This window comes from Anoplolepis gracilipes, chromosome 2, assembly GCF_047496725.1.
Source record: "Anoplolepis gracilipes chromosome 2, ASM4749672v1, whole genome shotgun sequence".
Classification (NCBI taxonomy): domain Eukaryota; kingdom Metazoa; phylum Arthropoda; class Insecta; order Hymenoptera; family Formicidae; genus Anoplolepis; species Anoplolepis gracilipes.
Genome location: NC_132971.1, coordinates 20,636,240 through 20,654,074, shown reverse-complemented (window position 1 = coordinate 20,654,074; position 17,835 = coordinate 20,636,240). Strand labels below are relative to the sequence as shown.

Here is a 17,835-nt window from a genome sequence, read left to right as displayed (position 1 = left end):
ATCTTATAATTTTATTTCATACGAAATTCTAAATCGACAAAAGCCTACGGAATGAAAATTGAATAAAGTAATGTTAAACGAGTGAACTTTTAGGCACGTAAGCTGTATTTACACGTGTACTTGTCAAAAACAACTGGTCGAAATGTTAAACATTAAAATACAATAACCTTCGTTAAAAGAATTCGCTACCTCCAGAGCGCAATGTTGACTCTTATCTCGCGTTCACGCAATACGTGTCCCCTCGATATCTAACATTTTTGTCTAATCTATACCTAGAAAAAGTAATATAGCTAGAGCAATCTCTATAAATATACATACAAATGTCTCTTGTCCTTAATAAGTAAAGAATCTCAGTACGTATTTTAATAAAAAGTGTCTATTTTTAATATCACTCGTGTTCCAAATTGCTCTATTGTGTGTTTCCAACGTCGTAATCATAACGCAACCGTATATAAATATCGTGTTTTAATTCTCTCACGTACGTGCTAGTCTTGCGTCTGACTGGCATTTGCCATTTTCTATTCCACACGATCGTCGAAAGTAGATATAATTAAATTGCGAATTGCGGCCACGCAACAATTCGTACATTGAATATAAAGTCCAAAAAGTCGTTTGTAACTTTTTTATAAATTATATTGAAATTAAAATATATTTAAATTTAAAACAAAACACAACGAACTCTTCAGTACAGATCAAAATCGTACTACTTGGAACAAAAATATTTAAGTAACAAATCAAATGTTCAATTGATTTAAAAACAGTCCGCGCAAATCGATAGAGATAGCGATTTCTCTCGAATACATATGTTGTGCTATTCTTCAAACACATCATGTATTATACCGAGATAAATTTCGTCAGTGTTTTTTTTTCTCTCTCTTTCTGAATTAAATAAACGTTAAAATGTGTAAGGATTTTGTACCGATTCACCTTCGATGAAGGGAATTATCCGCGCAAAGAAATATTATGATACAACATATTCCAAGCACCGCACTTGAGCGGCGATTAATTGCGCTCGATTAATAATAAGTATCTAACGCGATGCGAAAAGACGAAGTTTTATTTTCTCGTTGTCTAACGATATATAGGTTGTTCCGTGTATTTTAAATGATGATCATACGAATATCCTTGAAACTTGAAACTATTGGTTATTGATAATGTTTCAGACAAAAATTGAATATAATTTTGAGGCAGACATAATCTGGAATTTTTTTGTAGGTGTAAGTGATACAAAAGTAAACTTGGTTTTTTTTTTTAGTGGAACCAAATTTTATATGCATTAATCGATATAGTTTTTGATTTTTATCTGAAATTTTTCGTTATTATCAATTTCGAAGATATTATGTATCATTTAAAAAATGGGACATCTTCTATATATCACGTATATAATAATAAATCGCGAATCCCTTAGACATATTGCGATCTCCTTGAGCGTCGCGTCAAATTACTTCGAACACGCACGGTGAACACGCATGAGTTTCGGTTGGCTCGATGCTTTATATATGCAGATACCTCCGAGAGAAGTCAACATATATATAATAATTTATTCATTATATTACAATAAATCGTTCTACACATAATGGAGAAGAGAGCGATTGTTACAGCGCGGTCGACGTATCGGGACGCGCGGCGCGGGGTCGAGAGAAAGGATCGGCGAGAGATTTGAGCCTCCTCCCGATCCCGAATATACGAAACGAGGATCGTTCGCCGACGATCGCGATAGCGACGAAATAGCGTTATCACTGATATGCACTGAGGGAGAGGACTTTGGGGTTTAATTACAGTCGTTTAAGTACACGCGTTCCGCGTACGGGCGGTACAACAATCTACGAGTGGGGCCACTAGGATGCCGAGGTGTACCAGCCGTTTGTCGTCGACTTGTTGCCTGGATGGTAGATGTGGAAGCCGGCGCTACCGGCCGGATGATGATAAAATTGCGGTTGCTCCGTTAAACCCGCCGAAGCATACGCCGCTGCGGCGTCTAAGGCACTCGGATGAACAGTGGCCGAGTACACCTGGGGCTTTAAAGGTAACGGCTGGGCTGGTTCGTATTGGTGACGGAGAACTGGATCCGTATACGCTGCCGAGCTCTCGTAGCTGTTTATCACGTTCACGGAATGTAGCTGCTGTTGCTGTTGCTGCTGCTGTTGCGCCTGTTGCTGCTGCTGTTGCTGTTTGTCCCGTGGCGAGACTGACGATGGTGGCGTCATCGCCGAATGATAGTCCACCGGGTAGCCTGCCGCAGTAGCGGACGTATACGATGACACTAGACTGGTGAAAGCATCGGCGCAGCTGGTGCCGTTGGATCCCTTTTGATTGTGCGCGGCGAGCACGAATTGGTGTTCACCGTACGTACTGGAGCCTTCGGAGCCCGGCGGTGTGGGCAGCGGTCCGTTAGGGGCTGTCTCGCCAGGGTAATAGATACCGGTCGACGCAGGCGTCCGCGTACCGCCGCTTGACGTGATTCCGTGCACATTGGCGCGTATCACGCTCTCCCGGTTGGCTGCGTAGAGCTGCCTGAGGAGCGCGGAGGCAGGTAAGGGCGCGGCCGTCGCCGCCGCCGCTGCCGCCGCGGATTGCTGTGGACTCAAGTGACCCAAATGATGATGCGCGCCGATCCATTGTATCGTGCTACGTTGCTGCTGCTGCTTCAGCAATGCATCCGTACTAAAGTCTGTCGGTTGATGATGCAGAGTCGCCGGTGAGTTTGATTTGTTCAACGAACTACCCGGCAGATGCTTCGACATAGCCTGCTCCAAATCCTTCACCGAAGTCCCCCCCGAGGTATTCTCGGCCCCACTATCTATCCTGCCGCTGTCGGTGCGACGGGATTTTGGGCTAGTCGAGCAAAGGGTTTGCTCAGTCGTCGAGATTGAGTGCGTGGACGCCGCGCTGGGGCTGAGAGCCCGAGTCGCCCTCTCGCTGTTGGACTCCTTAACCGTCGCTTCCTCCTCGTCCTCCTCCTCCTCCTCATTAGAGCTACTGTCCTCGTCCTGAATTTTCCGTTTCTGACCACGTAATCTCACCACGAGCGTGCTAATATTTCCGACAGTCGTCTGCGATGACTCCTGCTGCTGCAACTGGGCTATATTGTCGTGATGCCGGCTACCACGCTTCTCGCTTTCCGACGCGTGGCTCTCTTCTCGCTCCTCGGGTGGCGACCGATGCGATTGCTCCTGATGCTGATTCGTAGGGCCGCCTCGACTACGACCCTCTGAAATCGAAAGTCGCAACGAATATCGCTTCAAGATTAGCACTTTCCGGGATGCACGGATGAAAACTGTAACTTTTCGTTAAGTCAAAGAATGTTTTGTACCTCCTCTGTCAGCGTCCGGCGATCCATTCTCCGGATCATTTCCGGCCGTATCTTCCCTCTTGACGCCGGTAACGCCGTCCTCCAACTGACAGCAGTCCATAATTAAGTTTTCGTATTCTCGGCCGCTATCGGAAAGACAAGTGCGATAAAATTTGATATTAAAGCCAGTTTGATCGTTTCTCACTGATTTATCTAGTAACTCACCTTATGACATAATTGACACAAATGATATTTTGCTCCTCGGCATTTTTCGAATTACACACAACGGTAGCGCACGTCTGCAACCACGTGTATCCACCGCTCTTGTTCATCAGTCGATAGTAATGCGTTAGTACTTGTCCTTTATGGATCACTAAAATCAATCATAGCTAAATGTTTTCTAAATATTTCGCGATCTGTCATACTGAAATCAATTTGACATGATTGTAAATACATAAATTCTCTTGTTTTTCTAGACTTTTTTTTATATTTTTTCGAAAGTACTATAATCACACTCATTGTCAGTGTCGAAGCTACCGTTTGTACGACGACGAAAGAGATAAGCATCTTAAATATACACCGTCCATGTCTGTATAATGCTCTTAGAAGTGTGCGGCGTCTGTACTCGCCTTCATCTCGCAAGAGATAAATCGTTCATTGTTAAGACAAAAATATTTTTCTTATTTAAGCCTGATTGGGACACAGCTGATTATCCACGTATAATTGTCTTTGACAATGCGTTCGCTCCTACGTCGAGAAATATCTTGTTTGTTCAAAGGATCGAAATATGACAAAGCCACGTTAGGATACACATCGCGATACTCTTTTTCTCATAGGAAATCAAATATTTCCATATTAAAAAAAAAAAAAAAAAAAAAGAAGTCTCTTTTAATTGTCTCATTATCGTGACACGAAATCAATGAACAATAATACAGCTCAAGATCGATATCCGATATTTGACATTTGACAAAAGTCGCGCGCAGTTGTAATTATTTGTTACGCGAGACCGAATGATCAAGAAGGAAAAATATTATTTCCGCTAATAATCTCGATCTGAAACGTTTCAAATACAAACAGATACGTACTTACTAAATCTGCAAGCGGTCGCGCGCAGTCGAAAAGACCAACGTATTAATACTTTCGTGCTTTTCTCTCTTCCCGGACAGCTTTGACACCCATCGCGCTCTTTCACCGAAGTATTTTCCTAGAACAATAGGAGCAAGAAATTCTGCGTGGCAGATCTATCGACCTTGTTTGTTGAAAACGTATGTGCATGAATAACACGTTACGGCTTTAGTCTCGCGTTAATTGTTTTCCGGGTACAGACTGCGCAGCAAAAGAACAGAATCGAATTTATTCTTACGATGATAGAGAAAAGAAAAAGCCTGTTTCACGGTTAATTAAAACGGTTAATTTAATCTTTATTTGCGAAATTTATTTTGCGCTCCGACATTTTCACGTTTATTATAATCAAAGAGATCTCTCGATTTTTGCGCGACAGAGATTTAATTTTTTACATTTTCGATCCTTTGTGTATCTTTGTTACGTTACGCTTTGTCCGATTCGCTATTTCTTGCAAATTTTGCAGCTTATTTTACATCGAAGATCTTACAACTATTATCTTTTTCTTTTATTTAATCTTTATATTTCGCTTTATTTATTATTTATCGAGTACTCAGTCTCCCTTTCTTTCGAAATATTTATTTTAATTTTATTCAGATTAATCGGAAAAAATTGTCATTAAGAAGCACATTGTCATACGTGTTGGGGAAACCGATAAAAAGTCCAATGATCATTATAATATTAATAGTATATAACTATGGATTACAACTGAACTGGTGGTAACTGACATTCGCAAGTTCGCTGGTGCACATAATTAATAATCTTTTGAAGGATGAATTCACACACACACACACACGCGCGCGCGCGCGTGATGCATTCTTTCGAACATTACACAGAAGACATTGGGGAGCGCGAATAAAGACCCCCTCGTGTGATTTTACGCGATCGTGCAAACGGTACTCAACGACTTTATTACGAACGAGATTGATAACGGCGAATATATCATTCATGATAGCTATATATACTCACGATCTATGTGAGACTTTCGCAGACGATTCGCGTCCTCGCCGTGGCACAGCGTGTACAGATTCTTCCCCGTTAATTCGTCGGCCGTGTAGTCCAACAATTCGGAAACCCTGAGGACACGAATTGCAAAAGATGCCATTATATAAAACGGCCTCCTTATTTATAATCTTATCTGTTTTAGACACTCTCTCTCTCTCTCTCTTTTTACATACGAAGAACAAAATATTTGATGTACTTGTTTTTAAAAAACGAGAGAGGGAAATGCGGCGAGTATTTCACATCTATTGTACATCTAGATGTAGATGGTGCAGGAACGGTACTCACTTTGGTTCACAGTGCGCTATCCGAAAGTCAAAATTGATCCGTGTGACGAACATGTCGGTCTCGAGACGAATTTCGTGTACACTCGGCGGTGGAAGCGCGATGGCAAGTCCGATCATGCCCATCAAAGGTGGCGAGGACTTCCTTGAATGGCTGAATACGAACTGTGGCCTCAAACGACACAGCAACAATACGACCTGCGTGTGTATGTGTAACGTGCGCGTAAAAATATATATTTTAGCATATCGTCGTATGTATATCAAGTCATGTTAAATTGAAATTTATGTGCTGTGAAAATGATGAGAAATCAAATCTAGATTGGAATCATCTGACGCGCGAATATATTTTTCACTTACCCGATAACCCGACGACTTGAAATGACACCCCCTCTTCGTCAGAGTGGATTTCATCCTGACGCAAAACGCTCGGTCGTACCCCTTGTAGAGTCCGGTCGGCGATAGCGCCATTACCGAGGACACTGAGAATACAGAAGGAAATTGAGCCTTTACTCGAAATAAAAAATACATACGCCGAGTATATCTACTATATTGTGTGTTTACTGATAAAATAATGCGTGCATTCGTACGATGACGCGTAGAGTTACCGTCGGGATTCGCGGTGGAAGACGAACCGTGATCTTCCGACGCGCCGCTACTCGGCGAGGCTAGACCAGAGTTCGATGAATGCGGTCCCGAGGTGCTCGTCGACGACGCGAGTCCTAGACCAAGCTGCTCGGCGACCTCGGCGTGATCTTGCTGATGAACGTAATCGAAAACGCTCGACCCCGTCATTTCTACCTGAAATTAAGCAACGGTCTTCCTCTCATCATGACGAGACATTTTCTTTTTCTCTTCTTTCGTTTTAGCGATTGGAAATAAACTCTCTGCCGGAGACAAGATTATATCGCATCCCAGCCCAGACGGCTATCTTATTACTACACGTTTCGCTATACGAGTTTCAGTTTCGGCATCGCGCGCCCGAGAGCACAGGGGGGTACGTAGGGGATGCCGACCGCGGCCGCGGCCGCGGCCGCGGCAGCCATGTTTGTGCCAACGTCGGCTTTCCGTCGGTTTTCCGAATCCCCGAAACACCCTATTGATTGCCCCACGAGCTTCGCAGGAACCCGAGAGCTAGTACACCGGTCACCTCCCGTACCACCTCGCTCTCGCTTTACCCTGCGCCGCTTCTACTCTCTTTCCTCCCCCCGTCTACCTTCTCGGTCGCGGCATTAGGAATGGCGAACACGCCGCCGTGCAGAGGCTACGTGAGCCGCATGCGACCACCTCTTCCACCCGCCGCCATCCACTCATCCCCTTTTCCCCGTCTATGTCATGCTCGCCGTCGTGCCAGCCAGTATGGCCGCCAACTCGTACAACCTTCTCCTCTTTTCCTCCCTTGACCTCTCCTCCTTATTCTTCTCTACAACGCTATCAACTTTTCCTCCTCCTCCTCCACCTCCTCCTTCTTCTTCTTCTCCTCTTTCGCTACCTCTGCCACCATCGCCGCCACCACCACCACCACCACCACCACCACCACCACCACCACCACCACCACCAGCATCACCAGCATCACCACTACTACCTTCAACGTTTCAACCTCCTTCTCTTCCGTCAACTTTTTCCCTCTCCCCTTCCATATACACCTTTGTACCTTTCTACTATCTCTGGCCTTCCGGCTGATGGTACACGTTGCATTCGTACACGCTGGTGCGCCCGCGTTGCTTTTTATTCGCTTTCGCTTTCTCGTTATCGTTATCACTTTTCTCCCACGTACCCCTAACCTACGCGTCCGAACCCCTAATCCGCCCCATCCGGCTTCATCGATAGATCGCTACAACGAGCCACGCTTACCTGTGAGAGGCCAAGATATATCGAAACGGTCTCGGATATGTACAGGAATCTGCCATCAGCCGCGACAGCCATCGCGAAGCCGTCCAGGGACTAGCGACAAAAAATACGAGACATTTGAGGAACTCCGGCTCGAATATTCCTGGATACGAAAATGTCTTTTCGAACGTTTATATAGTCTTCCGAATGTAGAAAATTTTACGTTTCCGAACTACATTTTGTATATGTTTAATTATATGTTTCGGATATATAAGGATATTTAAATTCATGCCCGATAAATAATATATATAATATAATCGCGATTAAAAAATTTAATAGAGAAAAAGTACCAATATTGACATTTTCTCTTTGGTTGTTTGCTTGCTTTGAAATTTCTAAGTAAAAATTCATATTCATATAGTTTTTATTAGATATTATTTTCTCAGTTTATATTCTCAGAATTTTGATAATATTGCTTCAAAATTATTTTTAAACAAATATAGCTCTTTTAAAAATTTGAAAATTGGCCCTTACAATTAATATATTTGATGGAAGCTATAGAAACATAATAATAATAAAAATTATTTTAGAGGAAAACTATATAAAAAACAGAAATAACAGATTTAGAAGCATATAAAATGACATAATATTGTTGACAAAATATACACCCTACTCCATTACTACTATTTAGATTATGTAACTCGTCAAAGAAAACGAATTTGTCAACTTTCATAATTCTCGACAATTCGATTTAACATATAAACGAGCATGAAAAAGTGCGACATCTTTTATTTATAAAATTTTTTGACATGTAAATTAATTTGAAGCAAAATTCATATCAGTTCTGATAAAATACAACATTTAATTGTTGAGAAGTAAAATTGTATCGATTTTAGAATATGTTGGTTCTTATGATATCTTTTCTCTACATTTAGATATATATTTATATTTACTCCATTAGATTCGTACGATTCTGATTACAGAATTTACAAAAAGCTCGCGAGATGTAATAATATTTAAAAATAGAATATTAAAATCTTGAAAATATCGAATTCATTCAATGCATTATCATTTATCGTTTACATCGTGACAAGTAAATAAACTTACCTGTAATATGTGGGTACCTTGATGAATTTCAAAATGATCTATTGCTGCATTTGTCGATGATCTGACTCGGTTAGCACCTGTGAATGAAAATTTTATTAATACATGACACATCAAGATATTAATATACAGATATCAGAATACGAATAATTTATTTTATCATTTTTAACTATAATAAAATGTGAATTTTTTTAACAATAGCGTTTCACAATGTATAATAAAGTTTGTATCCGGATGTTTAATAGGTACAATTTTCCGCGTCCAATTTCACTCGGCATTATTTATCGTCGCTCTACCTAGGAGATGTAAAATTTCTTTAAAATAGTATCAGGTGACGCAATGCTGAACAGTTACGACGAACTGGCATACGCTTATCGAGAAAGGTATCCTCGATTGATCAACGATACGTGACTCACACGCGGTATACACGCCGCGCCGAATTCGACCCCTTTTGCGCCTTCTTTTCTCCCCTCGTTTAACAAACAAGACGCAGGCTACTTCTTACCGTAATAATAATCCTACGCTCCCCAGCAGACCCGTAATGAAAGACTTAGAAGACTCGATCAAACTTGGCGCGCGAACCGCTTAATCTCGTAAGTCCATCGGGATGAGAGACGGAATGGCTCGACTCGTCGGACTGACCCTAGCAGCTCGGGTTTTCGGTCAACAAGGTAATGCCGATATTTCCTACGTATATATAAAGCCGGACTCTGAGTCTAATCTAACTGGATTTCGTTTCGACGAACGCCTTTGTTCTTCTAATCATAATGCCCCTTTCGCCAACACGTCCACGAATCCTTGCGCACTTAAGTAAGGGCCCAATCTACTCTTGCAGCATGAAAAATTAATAACTTTTAGTTCTTTTAGATAGTAAAAATAGATCTTTTCAGCTTTTTACATATATGTTTTTATTAGGGTTTAAATCTTGGATATTTAGCTTTCTTGTTCAATATAATCCTCTACGCGTATTCAAAAATGGATAGCTCGATAGTGGATGATATGCTACTCTTCGTGTAATTATGAAATGAAAAAACTCGGAGTAATTTTATATCGTAAGATATTTTTGAGATACTAAACTAATTTTATTAGAAAAAAATTGAAAAATAACAAAATAATATTATTTTAAAATTAGATATTTTAATTTTGCTGAAATTTTTTCACTTCTTAAAGGTCAGAAAAATATTAATTTTTTAAATTTTAATTAGGTTCAGAGTATTCACCGAAATAAAAATATCTTGCGGAATAAAACTAGATTAAGTTTTTTTTTTTTTTCATTTCAAACAATTACACCAGCATGTCACATCGTTTTTAAACACGCTACGCGCAGGGGCACATTGAATAAAAGAAGCTAAATATTCAAGATTTAAAAATATGTACTACTTAGACATCGATAAAGATATTTGCAAAACGCCAAAAAGATCAATTTGTAATATTCTTAAAAAAAAAAAATTCTTAAAAATCATCAATTTTTCATACTGTTAGAAGTAGACTGTGCTTTTAATCCTTAAAGATGCATTTGGAATTATTTTTCACGATCTATCGAAGACGCGTTCCATCTTTTCAGGTCAAAGGTGGATTTAGCACCTCGGCCAACCCTCGCGTCCGTTTTACTCCGCCATTTATCATAATATTTTGATAAATATAACTTGACCGCGTGTATTTGCTTTTAGGCAGCTAGAATAATATACGCGCGATATTTCTGGACAAATATCACGTAATTGCCCCGTCGATCGATTATTCTAGCCGAATAGCTCGCGCATCAACCGGTCTCGAAATCTCGAATCATTTTACTCGGTTAAGTCGAGAAGCCTCGAGTACCCGGAGTGCTGGCCCTGACATGCGGCGTACTGAATAGAAGAGGGGCGGCACTGGATTTAGTTTGACGAGGAGTTGCGGCAGCGATGCGCGGCACCTAACTCAATTTCGTTAGTTTAGTTACATTGGCGGTTGGTAACGCGAGGCCTTGCGCGCGTACAGGGGGGTTGTCGTGATTAGATTTTCATGCGGATAGTAGTAGACGAGAAAGAGAAAGAGAAAGAGAGAGAGAGAGACAGAGACGCACCTATACCTAAGCCTTTATACGTACCAGCGTACGTGCGGAACCTGTCTCTAACGTTTTTCGCGACCCTCCCGCACTGTAAATATTAACTCAACCAGCACCCACCCTTGTGCACTCCGAAAATATGCAGCGGCTACGAGCAAGTAAGGTCTCCCGACAACGCCGTCTTTACGATTTCTCTTTGTGGGGAAAGGATTTTTCTTTCATCGAGTAGACAAAAAGTATTTATCCTTCGCGATCTTCGATATAATAATAAGTCTGTTTCTCATCAAGAAATCGCGATTTGACATATATTTAAAGTCCGTAAAATACATAAATGAGTAAGGTTTCTCGACAACGCGATCTTTATGATTTCTCTTTGTGGACAAAGGGTTTTTCTTTTCATCGAGTAGGCCAAAAAAAGTATTTATTCTTCGATATAATAATAAGTATATTTCTCCTTAAAAAATCGCGATTTGACATGTATTTAAAGTCCGTAAAATACATAAATGAGTAAGGTTTCTCGACAACGTCGTCTTTATGATTTCTCTTTGTGGGAAAAAGATTTTTCTTTTATCGGGTAAACAAAAAATATTTATTCTTCGCGATCACCGATCAATAATAAGTCTGCCTCTTCTAAAAAAAATCGATTTGACCTGTATATAAAAACCCGATAAAACACATAAAACTATAAGCAAATAAGATTTTTCGACAACGCCGTCTCTTTATGATTTCTCTTTGTAGGAAAAGCATTTTTCTCTTATTGAGTAGACAATGTTGTATTTATTCTTCGCGATCTCTGATCAATAATAAGTCTATCTTTTCTAAAAAAAAAAGGTTTGTCAACAACGCTGTCTTTACGATTTCTCTTTGTGGGGAAAAGATTTTTCTTTCATCGAGTAGACAGAAAGTATTTATTCTTCGAAATTTCCGATCAATAATAATAAGTCTGTCTTTTCTAAAAAAAAAAAAAAAAATCGATTTGACCTGTAATAAACCCGATAAAACACATAAAAGTGCGAGCAAATAAGATTTCTCGACAACGCTGTCTTTATGATTTCTCTCTGTAGGAAAAGCATCTTTCTCTCGTCAAGTAGACGAGTTGTTTTATTCTTCGCGATTTCTGATATAATAATAAGTCTGTTTCTTCTCAAAAAATTGACTTGACCTGTATATAAAACCCGTGAAATATATAAAAAGCCACGATAGAACGAGCGTAACAGTACATCTACATTAATGAAGAAAAAGATTGTGAGAGAGCGACGAAGCAAAAGTGCACTAAAATAAGCCAGTAGCTCTACTCCCTTCTCGCTAAATGAAGCACGAAAATGAAAGAGGCCCGCGGAGATCTTATCGCTCGATGATTGCCGACAATTCTCTATTACTATGTATCTCTAGAAATCTCTCGCCGGCTGCATGGTCACTGGAATTATAAAGGATATCTGAAAGCTCGATCTATCGCCAACGAGTCTGCGCGGTGCTTCCTTAAAGGAAGCAACTTTGTCCAATCTTTTTCCGATATAATCCTAAACGTGTATAATCCCAATAGTTCTCTTTTTGTGTTAGTACGAAAATATATCATGCAATTGCGAAAGAGACACGATATAAAGACGAGATGGGCGAAAAAATTCTTCTCATCCAAAGGACATTCTTATAAATCGAATTACGGCGCAAGTGTCGCGTCGATTCCGTCTGACAATAGAGAAGACACGTGTCTGTCAAAAAAATGCCGTTCGGAAACAGACCGAGTGTATTCTCTGGCTTTCACACGATTATAAACACGATTGTTCCCCTTATTTTTACCTCTACTTTTATCTCTTCTCCATTTTATATATTTAACGTGTGAAATATATATTAAATTATGTACAGAGTATATCGAGAAACGTCAAATATACATGTATTATCGATACGATAAAATATTGTGCGACGATACATTTCGCGCGTGTCCGCCGCAATACCAATCTACTCCACTGCAGACGACGCGAGCGTAAAGGAATTATAACGCGGCTGACTTCCTCTCTTATTCTTCTATCCCTGGAGAGAAAGTTAGGTTCACGGAATATGGGTCCTGATCTCCCCTATTAACAGTCTGGATGACTCCCCTTTCCGAAGGTTAAACGTTGATCCATCAAGAGACATCATCGGCAGATATATCTTCATCGAGCCGACTATTCGGATTATATGTCTATCGTAATAAATTAAAACAAAACGTTTTGCTCCGTCATTATGATACTCTATCTAACTCTATAGCTTAAATAGATATATGAGAGAAATAAGAACAAACGGAGAATCTCGCGTTGTATTCGTTAATTATATATATATATATATATATATATGTTACATATTGTTAGGAGAATAAGAATAATAATTGGCAAATTTAATGTAAGACAGGGATCAGGATCCATGATCTTGTTTTTCTTGTCGATAAGTAAGTGGAATGCGCGCGAATCGCGACTCGTGTTTTATTATCTTACCTTTGACAGATTTGCTGGGCGGTGGACCGTCGCGGGACCACGGCGGATCGCCGTGACTGGAGAAATCGCGGAGTTTGAGATACGAGATCGTTAGTCTTATTATGGAGGCTTTATCCAGCTGAGAGGTAATGGCCGCCGGTAGAGGAAGCATTTTCGCGAGCTCGTAGAACTCAAAGTTCTCTTTACCCCGTCGCGACCTCGCCGCGTCCCGGCTCTTCTCCTTGCGCAACTCCAAGATGCTGTAATTCAAACACACACGCACAGCGGTTATAGCGACGAAACAATGAATTTCTTCGACGGATTACAAAAGTAAACGTTATTATATTTGGATGACAGTTATGTATGTATATGTACAGAGTAGTCTCTAGAGAAATAATTCCGAAATCTTGAGCCTCGATTAGAATTGCGAGCACGAGAGAGTTATGAGCTCTACAGTAATAGCTCAGCTGTTTCTATTCGACTCGGGACTATCGGTTAAAGCTAAAAGGTTTAACGGTTCGATAAATATTCCGACGCTTATGGATTCGGGGTGATAAGTTGGTCACAGAGAGAAAGACGGCGATCGGCCCGCAAATTCGTTCCATACTTCCTGTGGATGCCGCGTTCCTTTTAAGGCATCTTTGCGCGCGTGTCGTATCGCGACGTGTGTCTCTCTTAATGGTAAAGTATATCTATGGGGGAGGAGAGAGACAGAGAGAGAGACAGAGAGAGAGAGAGAGAGAGAGAGAGGGGGGGGGGAGGAATTATTTCGCGCAAATGTGCGCGCCGCGTACGTACAGTACATACTGTGGCGAAGCTGAAATTATGCGCTTGCACAAATAGGTATAAAGGTGAAGAGGCGTGGCGATAGTGTGTGTCGTGGTGTGCTACCGGCATACATTATTCAAAAGCGCTATGAAGCCCGTGTTTACTGACAAGCCGGCGAATGTATCCGCGAGAGAACATCGACGTAACGTAACCACGCCCCAGTGGACCGGCCCCTCGGTACCGGTTTTACATTTAAAACTGTAAACCATCGACCAATGAAACCATGGGCCGACGTTTGGGCACGAAATCTATGTATCACTTCTTGGTATCACTGTTTGGTCATTAACCTCTAGCGCTACGAATCGCTCTCATTTAATATACCGCGCGAATGAATCACGTTAGACACTTCTTCCCAGGATGTACATACGCAAAAATTTTAAATTGTGATAAAAATATATTTTTTCAATTATCAGTCATATGTGTTTTACGTTTTGCGAATGCGAGATTTACAACGCTTTGATCTTCTCATTTCGTAAAAACGGAAAAGCGGGCAACCGCGCGCGAAATCTGTCCCCAGGAAGGCATCAGAGTTAAGAGTTTAGCCCATTAACTAACTTCCGATGGGGACCGGAGGCTTCGCGGATGCGAAGCGGTCTGTCGTGGTCTGGAGCCGAAATGATTCGAAACGCGATGGGATTTTTATTCCTTCACTATTGCGCTTAACGACTGTAAAACACCGGTATACTTTCCCTACCTACCCCGAGTTTCCGAGTTTGTCTCTCCCTCGCGCGAGATGTGCCAACACGATGGTAACCCATTATGAGCATTCTCGGCTGCGAACAGGGATCGCAAGTCGTAAAAACGGAAGAAAAGGGAGGAGAGAGAAAGAGAGAGCATCCCCTGGCCGATATATAAGTTGCCACTGTGTCAGAATCTTGTTTTGACATTTCACAGGCGTTCCGCGACACTCGATCCTTTTGCCCTCGGTAAAGTTTCGTTTACAGGCAGACTTTCGTTTTCGTCCCAAAGGGATAATGACAGATTCTTCCCTTTTCCGTGTTCTCGACGATAGAGAATGATAGACTATGCATTGTACACTTTGCATTCTCGGGTCTTCCTCCTCGATATTTGCGATACCGCGATTACTTACGTTTCCATTACATCAAATGCACACTCTTAATGTCAGATCACTGTAATACATACTTGATTGAAAAAAAAATTATATACTTTACAATTACCGCTAACAAAAATACTACTGTCCATCACGGAAACGCAGATGAAATCGACAAGACGATTAAAAGCCGAACATTTTCCCGTGATAATCGATGATTGGCAAAGATAAAGAATACAAGGAACGAAGGAAGGAAGGAAGGAAGGGCGGCAGCTTCCTTTGACCGTGTCGAATCTATCCCCCAAGAGAACCGGAACTTAGAAAAAGCTAAACCTAAGCACACGGCCGCCCTCGTCCGTTTGGCCAGGCTCGCGCGGTAAAGCGTCTGCAGACGTGTGAAAATAAAATTACGCCCAACTTTCGGTCAAATTGGTTGGAATTGGGCGGCGGCAGCGGCGGCGGCGGCGGCGGCGACGGCAGCAGCGAGGGCTCGCGAGTCCCGAAAGTCCCGCGGGATCCGAGATAGTGGTCCCTCCCGACGCAACCATCGCCGGGTATATCCTTAGCGATCCTCGAGAAAGGCCACCGAGGCGCGCCGCTAACGCAGCGTCCTCTCGCCTTCTCTCAAAGTGCCCATCAATAATTCAGCAGAGAGCTATGACGAGGCTCTCGCCCCTTCGGATATCCGCAACCCTCCGTTTCTTCCTTCTTCGCGGATTCGAATCGTCGAGTCGCCACCATACGAGGTACGAGAAATGGCAGCTGCGCGTAATAATCGGCCAGATTACCGTGCGGATAACACCGTTTCCCTATGCCGATGGAATTCCTGACGATAAATAGCTCTCGCCAACTCGATACATACACGATACGTACACGACAGATCGAGCATTATATTTCTTTTTTACAATATATTTCTTTAATTCGCAACAGAGAAGGTGTCTACTCAAATTTTGTCAAAAAATTTTCTCAAAAGTTTCTCCTCTAGTCTTCCAGATATTTTTCTTCAAAATTCCAGATAAAGAGAATATTTTCAAGATTTTTGGTGCAACTTTTAAAAATAAGTTCTTTCTATTGTTTTCTCGTGTTTTCTACTCGTACAAAAGAAAAATTAAGAATCATTTAAGTTTCAAATACTAGATTTGGAAATGTACTGAAAAAAAATTAAAATGAAATAAGCTTTTGTAAAATTTTTTCACTTGCATAACATTTTTACATTTTTTTATCCCTAAAAATTACAATGAAAAATACATATTCAATATTTTTAATATATGTATAAATAGAGAAAGATGTATATAGATATATATATATATATGTTTATATTTTTTTAAATACATAATTCACTTGCCGACCGCTTGTAAATTTTAATAAAAGCCTTACAATATAGGAGCAAAATTATTAAAGAAAGGATTTAAAAAAATATCCTATAAATCCCAATAAAATTCTATAAAAATTCCCTCATTTTTCTAATACGAAACAAATCGCTAAGAATTCCAAATGTTTTTCCAGGGAGTAGACATTCTGTACAAATAAAGCTTTTCGGAAAAAATACTGGTATAATTTCAATAAATGACAATTAATTTCTCCCGAACAAGTCACCTCAACAAAATGTGTAAAAGATGTCAGTTTCTTACGATAGATATATATTTATTACACATTTCAATTAATAAAGATAACTTGCAATGCTTACATTATTTGTATATATGCATATCTCTTTCAGATTTCTTTACATTTTTTATCGTGATTCTCATGATCTCACGATAAAAAGTAAGGTCAAATGATGTTTCCAAAAGATTGAATATTTATCTGCTGCAAGAATTATCGTTTTGCATAAAACATTTTTCTTCAATGTCACAAGAAAATTGCGCAGTACGTAATCTAGTATATACGGGAAAGTTGGTGGACAATGAGGGTTTCGTGAATATATATGATTTCTCAGCGACAAGAGCAGCGGGAGAAGTGAGAGAGAACGATATTGGCAACCGTAGAAATTATAATGCGCGTCGTAACGCGGGCTCATCGACTAATTCAATTAAACGATTCATTTGCCGGTCCCAAGCACCACCTGAGGGTATGGTCCCGTTCCGTCTGTATTTCCGCGTCTGTGTGCTCTCGCGCACAGGCCTCGGTGTACGTGAGCGCGAGGAGGAGAGAACGTGAGTCGGAAAAGGACCTTCCAACCTACTCCCCGGAGAGCCGTAGCCTCGCGCAACAATACAATGCTCCTAATGTTACGGCTCCAGTTTCGACATAATTTTCTTTCGCGGCCCCACCGGCCCGAGGGTGGCTATCGGATGCCCGGGCTTTTGTAGCGTTTCGGCGAAAAATGTCATTTCCGCTGACCGTCCGATAACGAGGAGCGAGGAATAAGTTTTTACGCGCAACGTGCGCGTCGCCATTAGATTTCCAAACCGGCGTCGTAAACTTCAGTCTTGGACGACAAAGTAGGTATAAATGTGTATGTACGTGTGAAGCTGTGAAGAGCTCTCTCGATAGCAATAGCGGCACTTTATTTCGCAAACTTTCAAATTCATCCGATATATCGTATGTATAGTCAGTTTCGAAGAAATCGCTGATGACGATGATAGAATCGACGAATCGCCATTTGCCAAACTCTTTCGCAAAAGCCGCTGAAAAAAAAAAAAAAAGCTATTGCGACCGCTTGTCTTTCGCCGCTTATGTTTTTATTCGACGTCATGAATTATTCACGATACATCCCTCGCTTCTAGTGGACCATAGTCCGCGATTTCATTCATGATGCAACGCTTGAATCATGCCGAGTTTTATAAGCGAGTGCGAAGGAGATAATGTCGCGTGTGTAAATTCGCAGTGTGTGT

At 41.1% G+C, this 17,835-nt stretch overlaps 1 protein-coding gene across 6 annotated transcripts in view; it reads right to left on the bottom strand.

The window, feature by feature from the left end:
- Window positions 1-87: 87 nt before the first annotated feature.
- The window catches only part of LOC140662844 (protein trachealess-like), an 84,358-nt gene continuing 66,610 nt past the window's right edge, over window positions 88-17,835 (bottom strand). For all 6 annotated transcript variants that reach the window (XM_072886499.1, XM_072886500.1, XM_072886501.1 and 3 more), the window contains 10 exons: window positions 13,144-13,382; window positions 8,635-8,711; window positions 7,552-7,641; window positions 6,306-6,498; window positions 6,058-6,179; window positions 5,705-5,898; window positions 5,384-5,490; window positions 3,518-3,665; window positions 3,314-3,438; window positions 88-3,211 (listed from right to left, as the gene is read on the bottom strand). In XM_072886499.1, coding sequence (XP_072742600.1) covers window positions 1,839-3,211; window positions 3,314-3,438; window positions 3,518-3,665; window positions 5,384-5,490; window positions 5,705-5,898; window positions 6,058-6,179; window positions 6,306-6,498; window positions 7,552-7,641; window positions 8,635-8,711; window positions 13,144-13,382 — 2,668 coding nt within the window. In that variant the 3' untranslated portion in view covers window positions 88-1,838. The remainder of the gene's footprint in view (window positions 3,212-3,313; window positions 3,439-3,517; window positions 3,666-5,383; window positions 5,491-5,704; window positions 5,899-6,057; window positions 6,180-6,305; window positions 6,499-7,551; window positions 7,642-8,634; window positions 8,712-13,143; window positions 13,383-17,835) is intronic.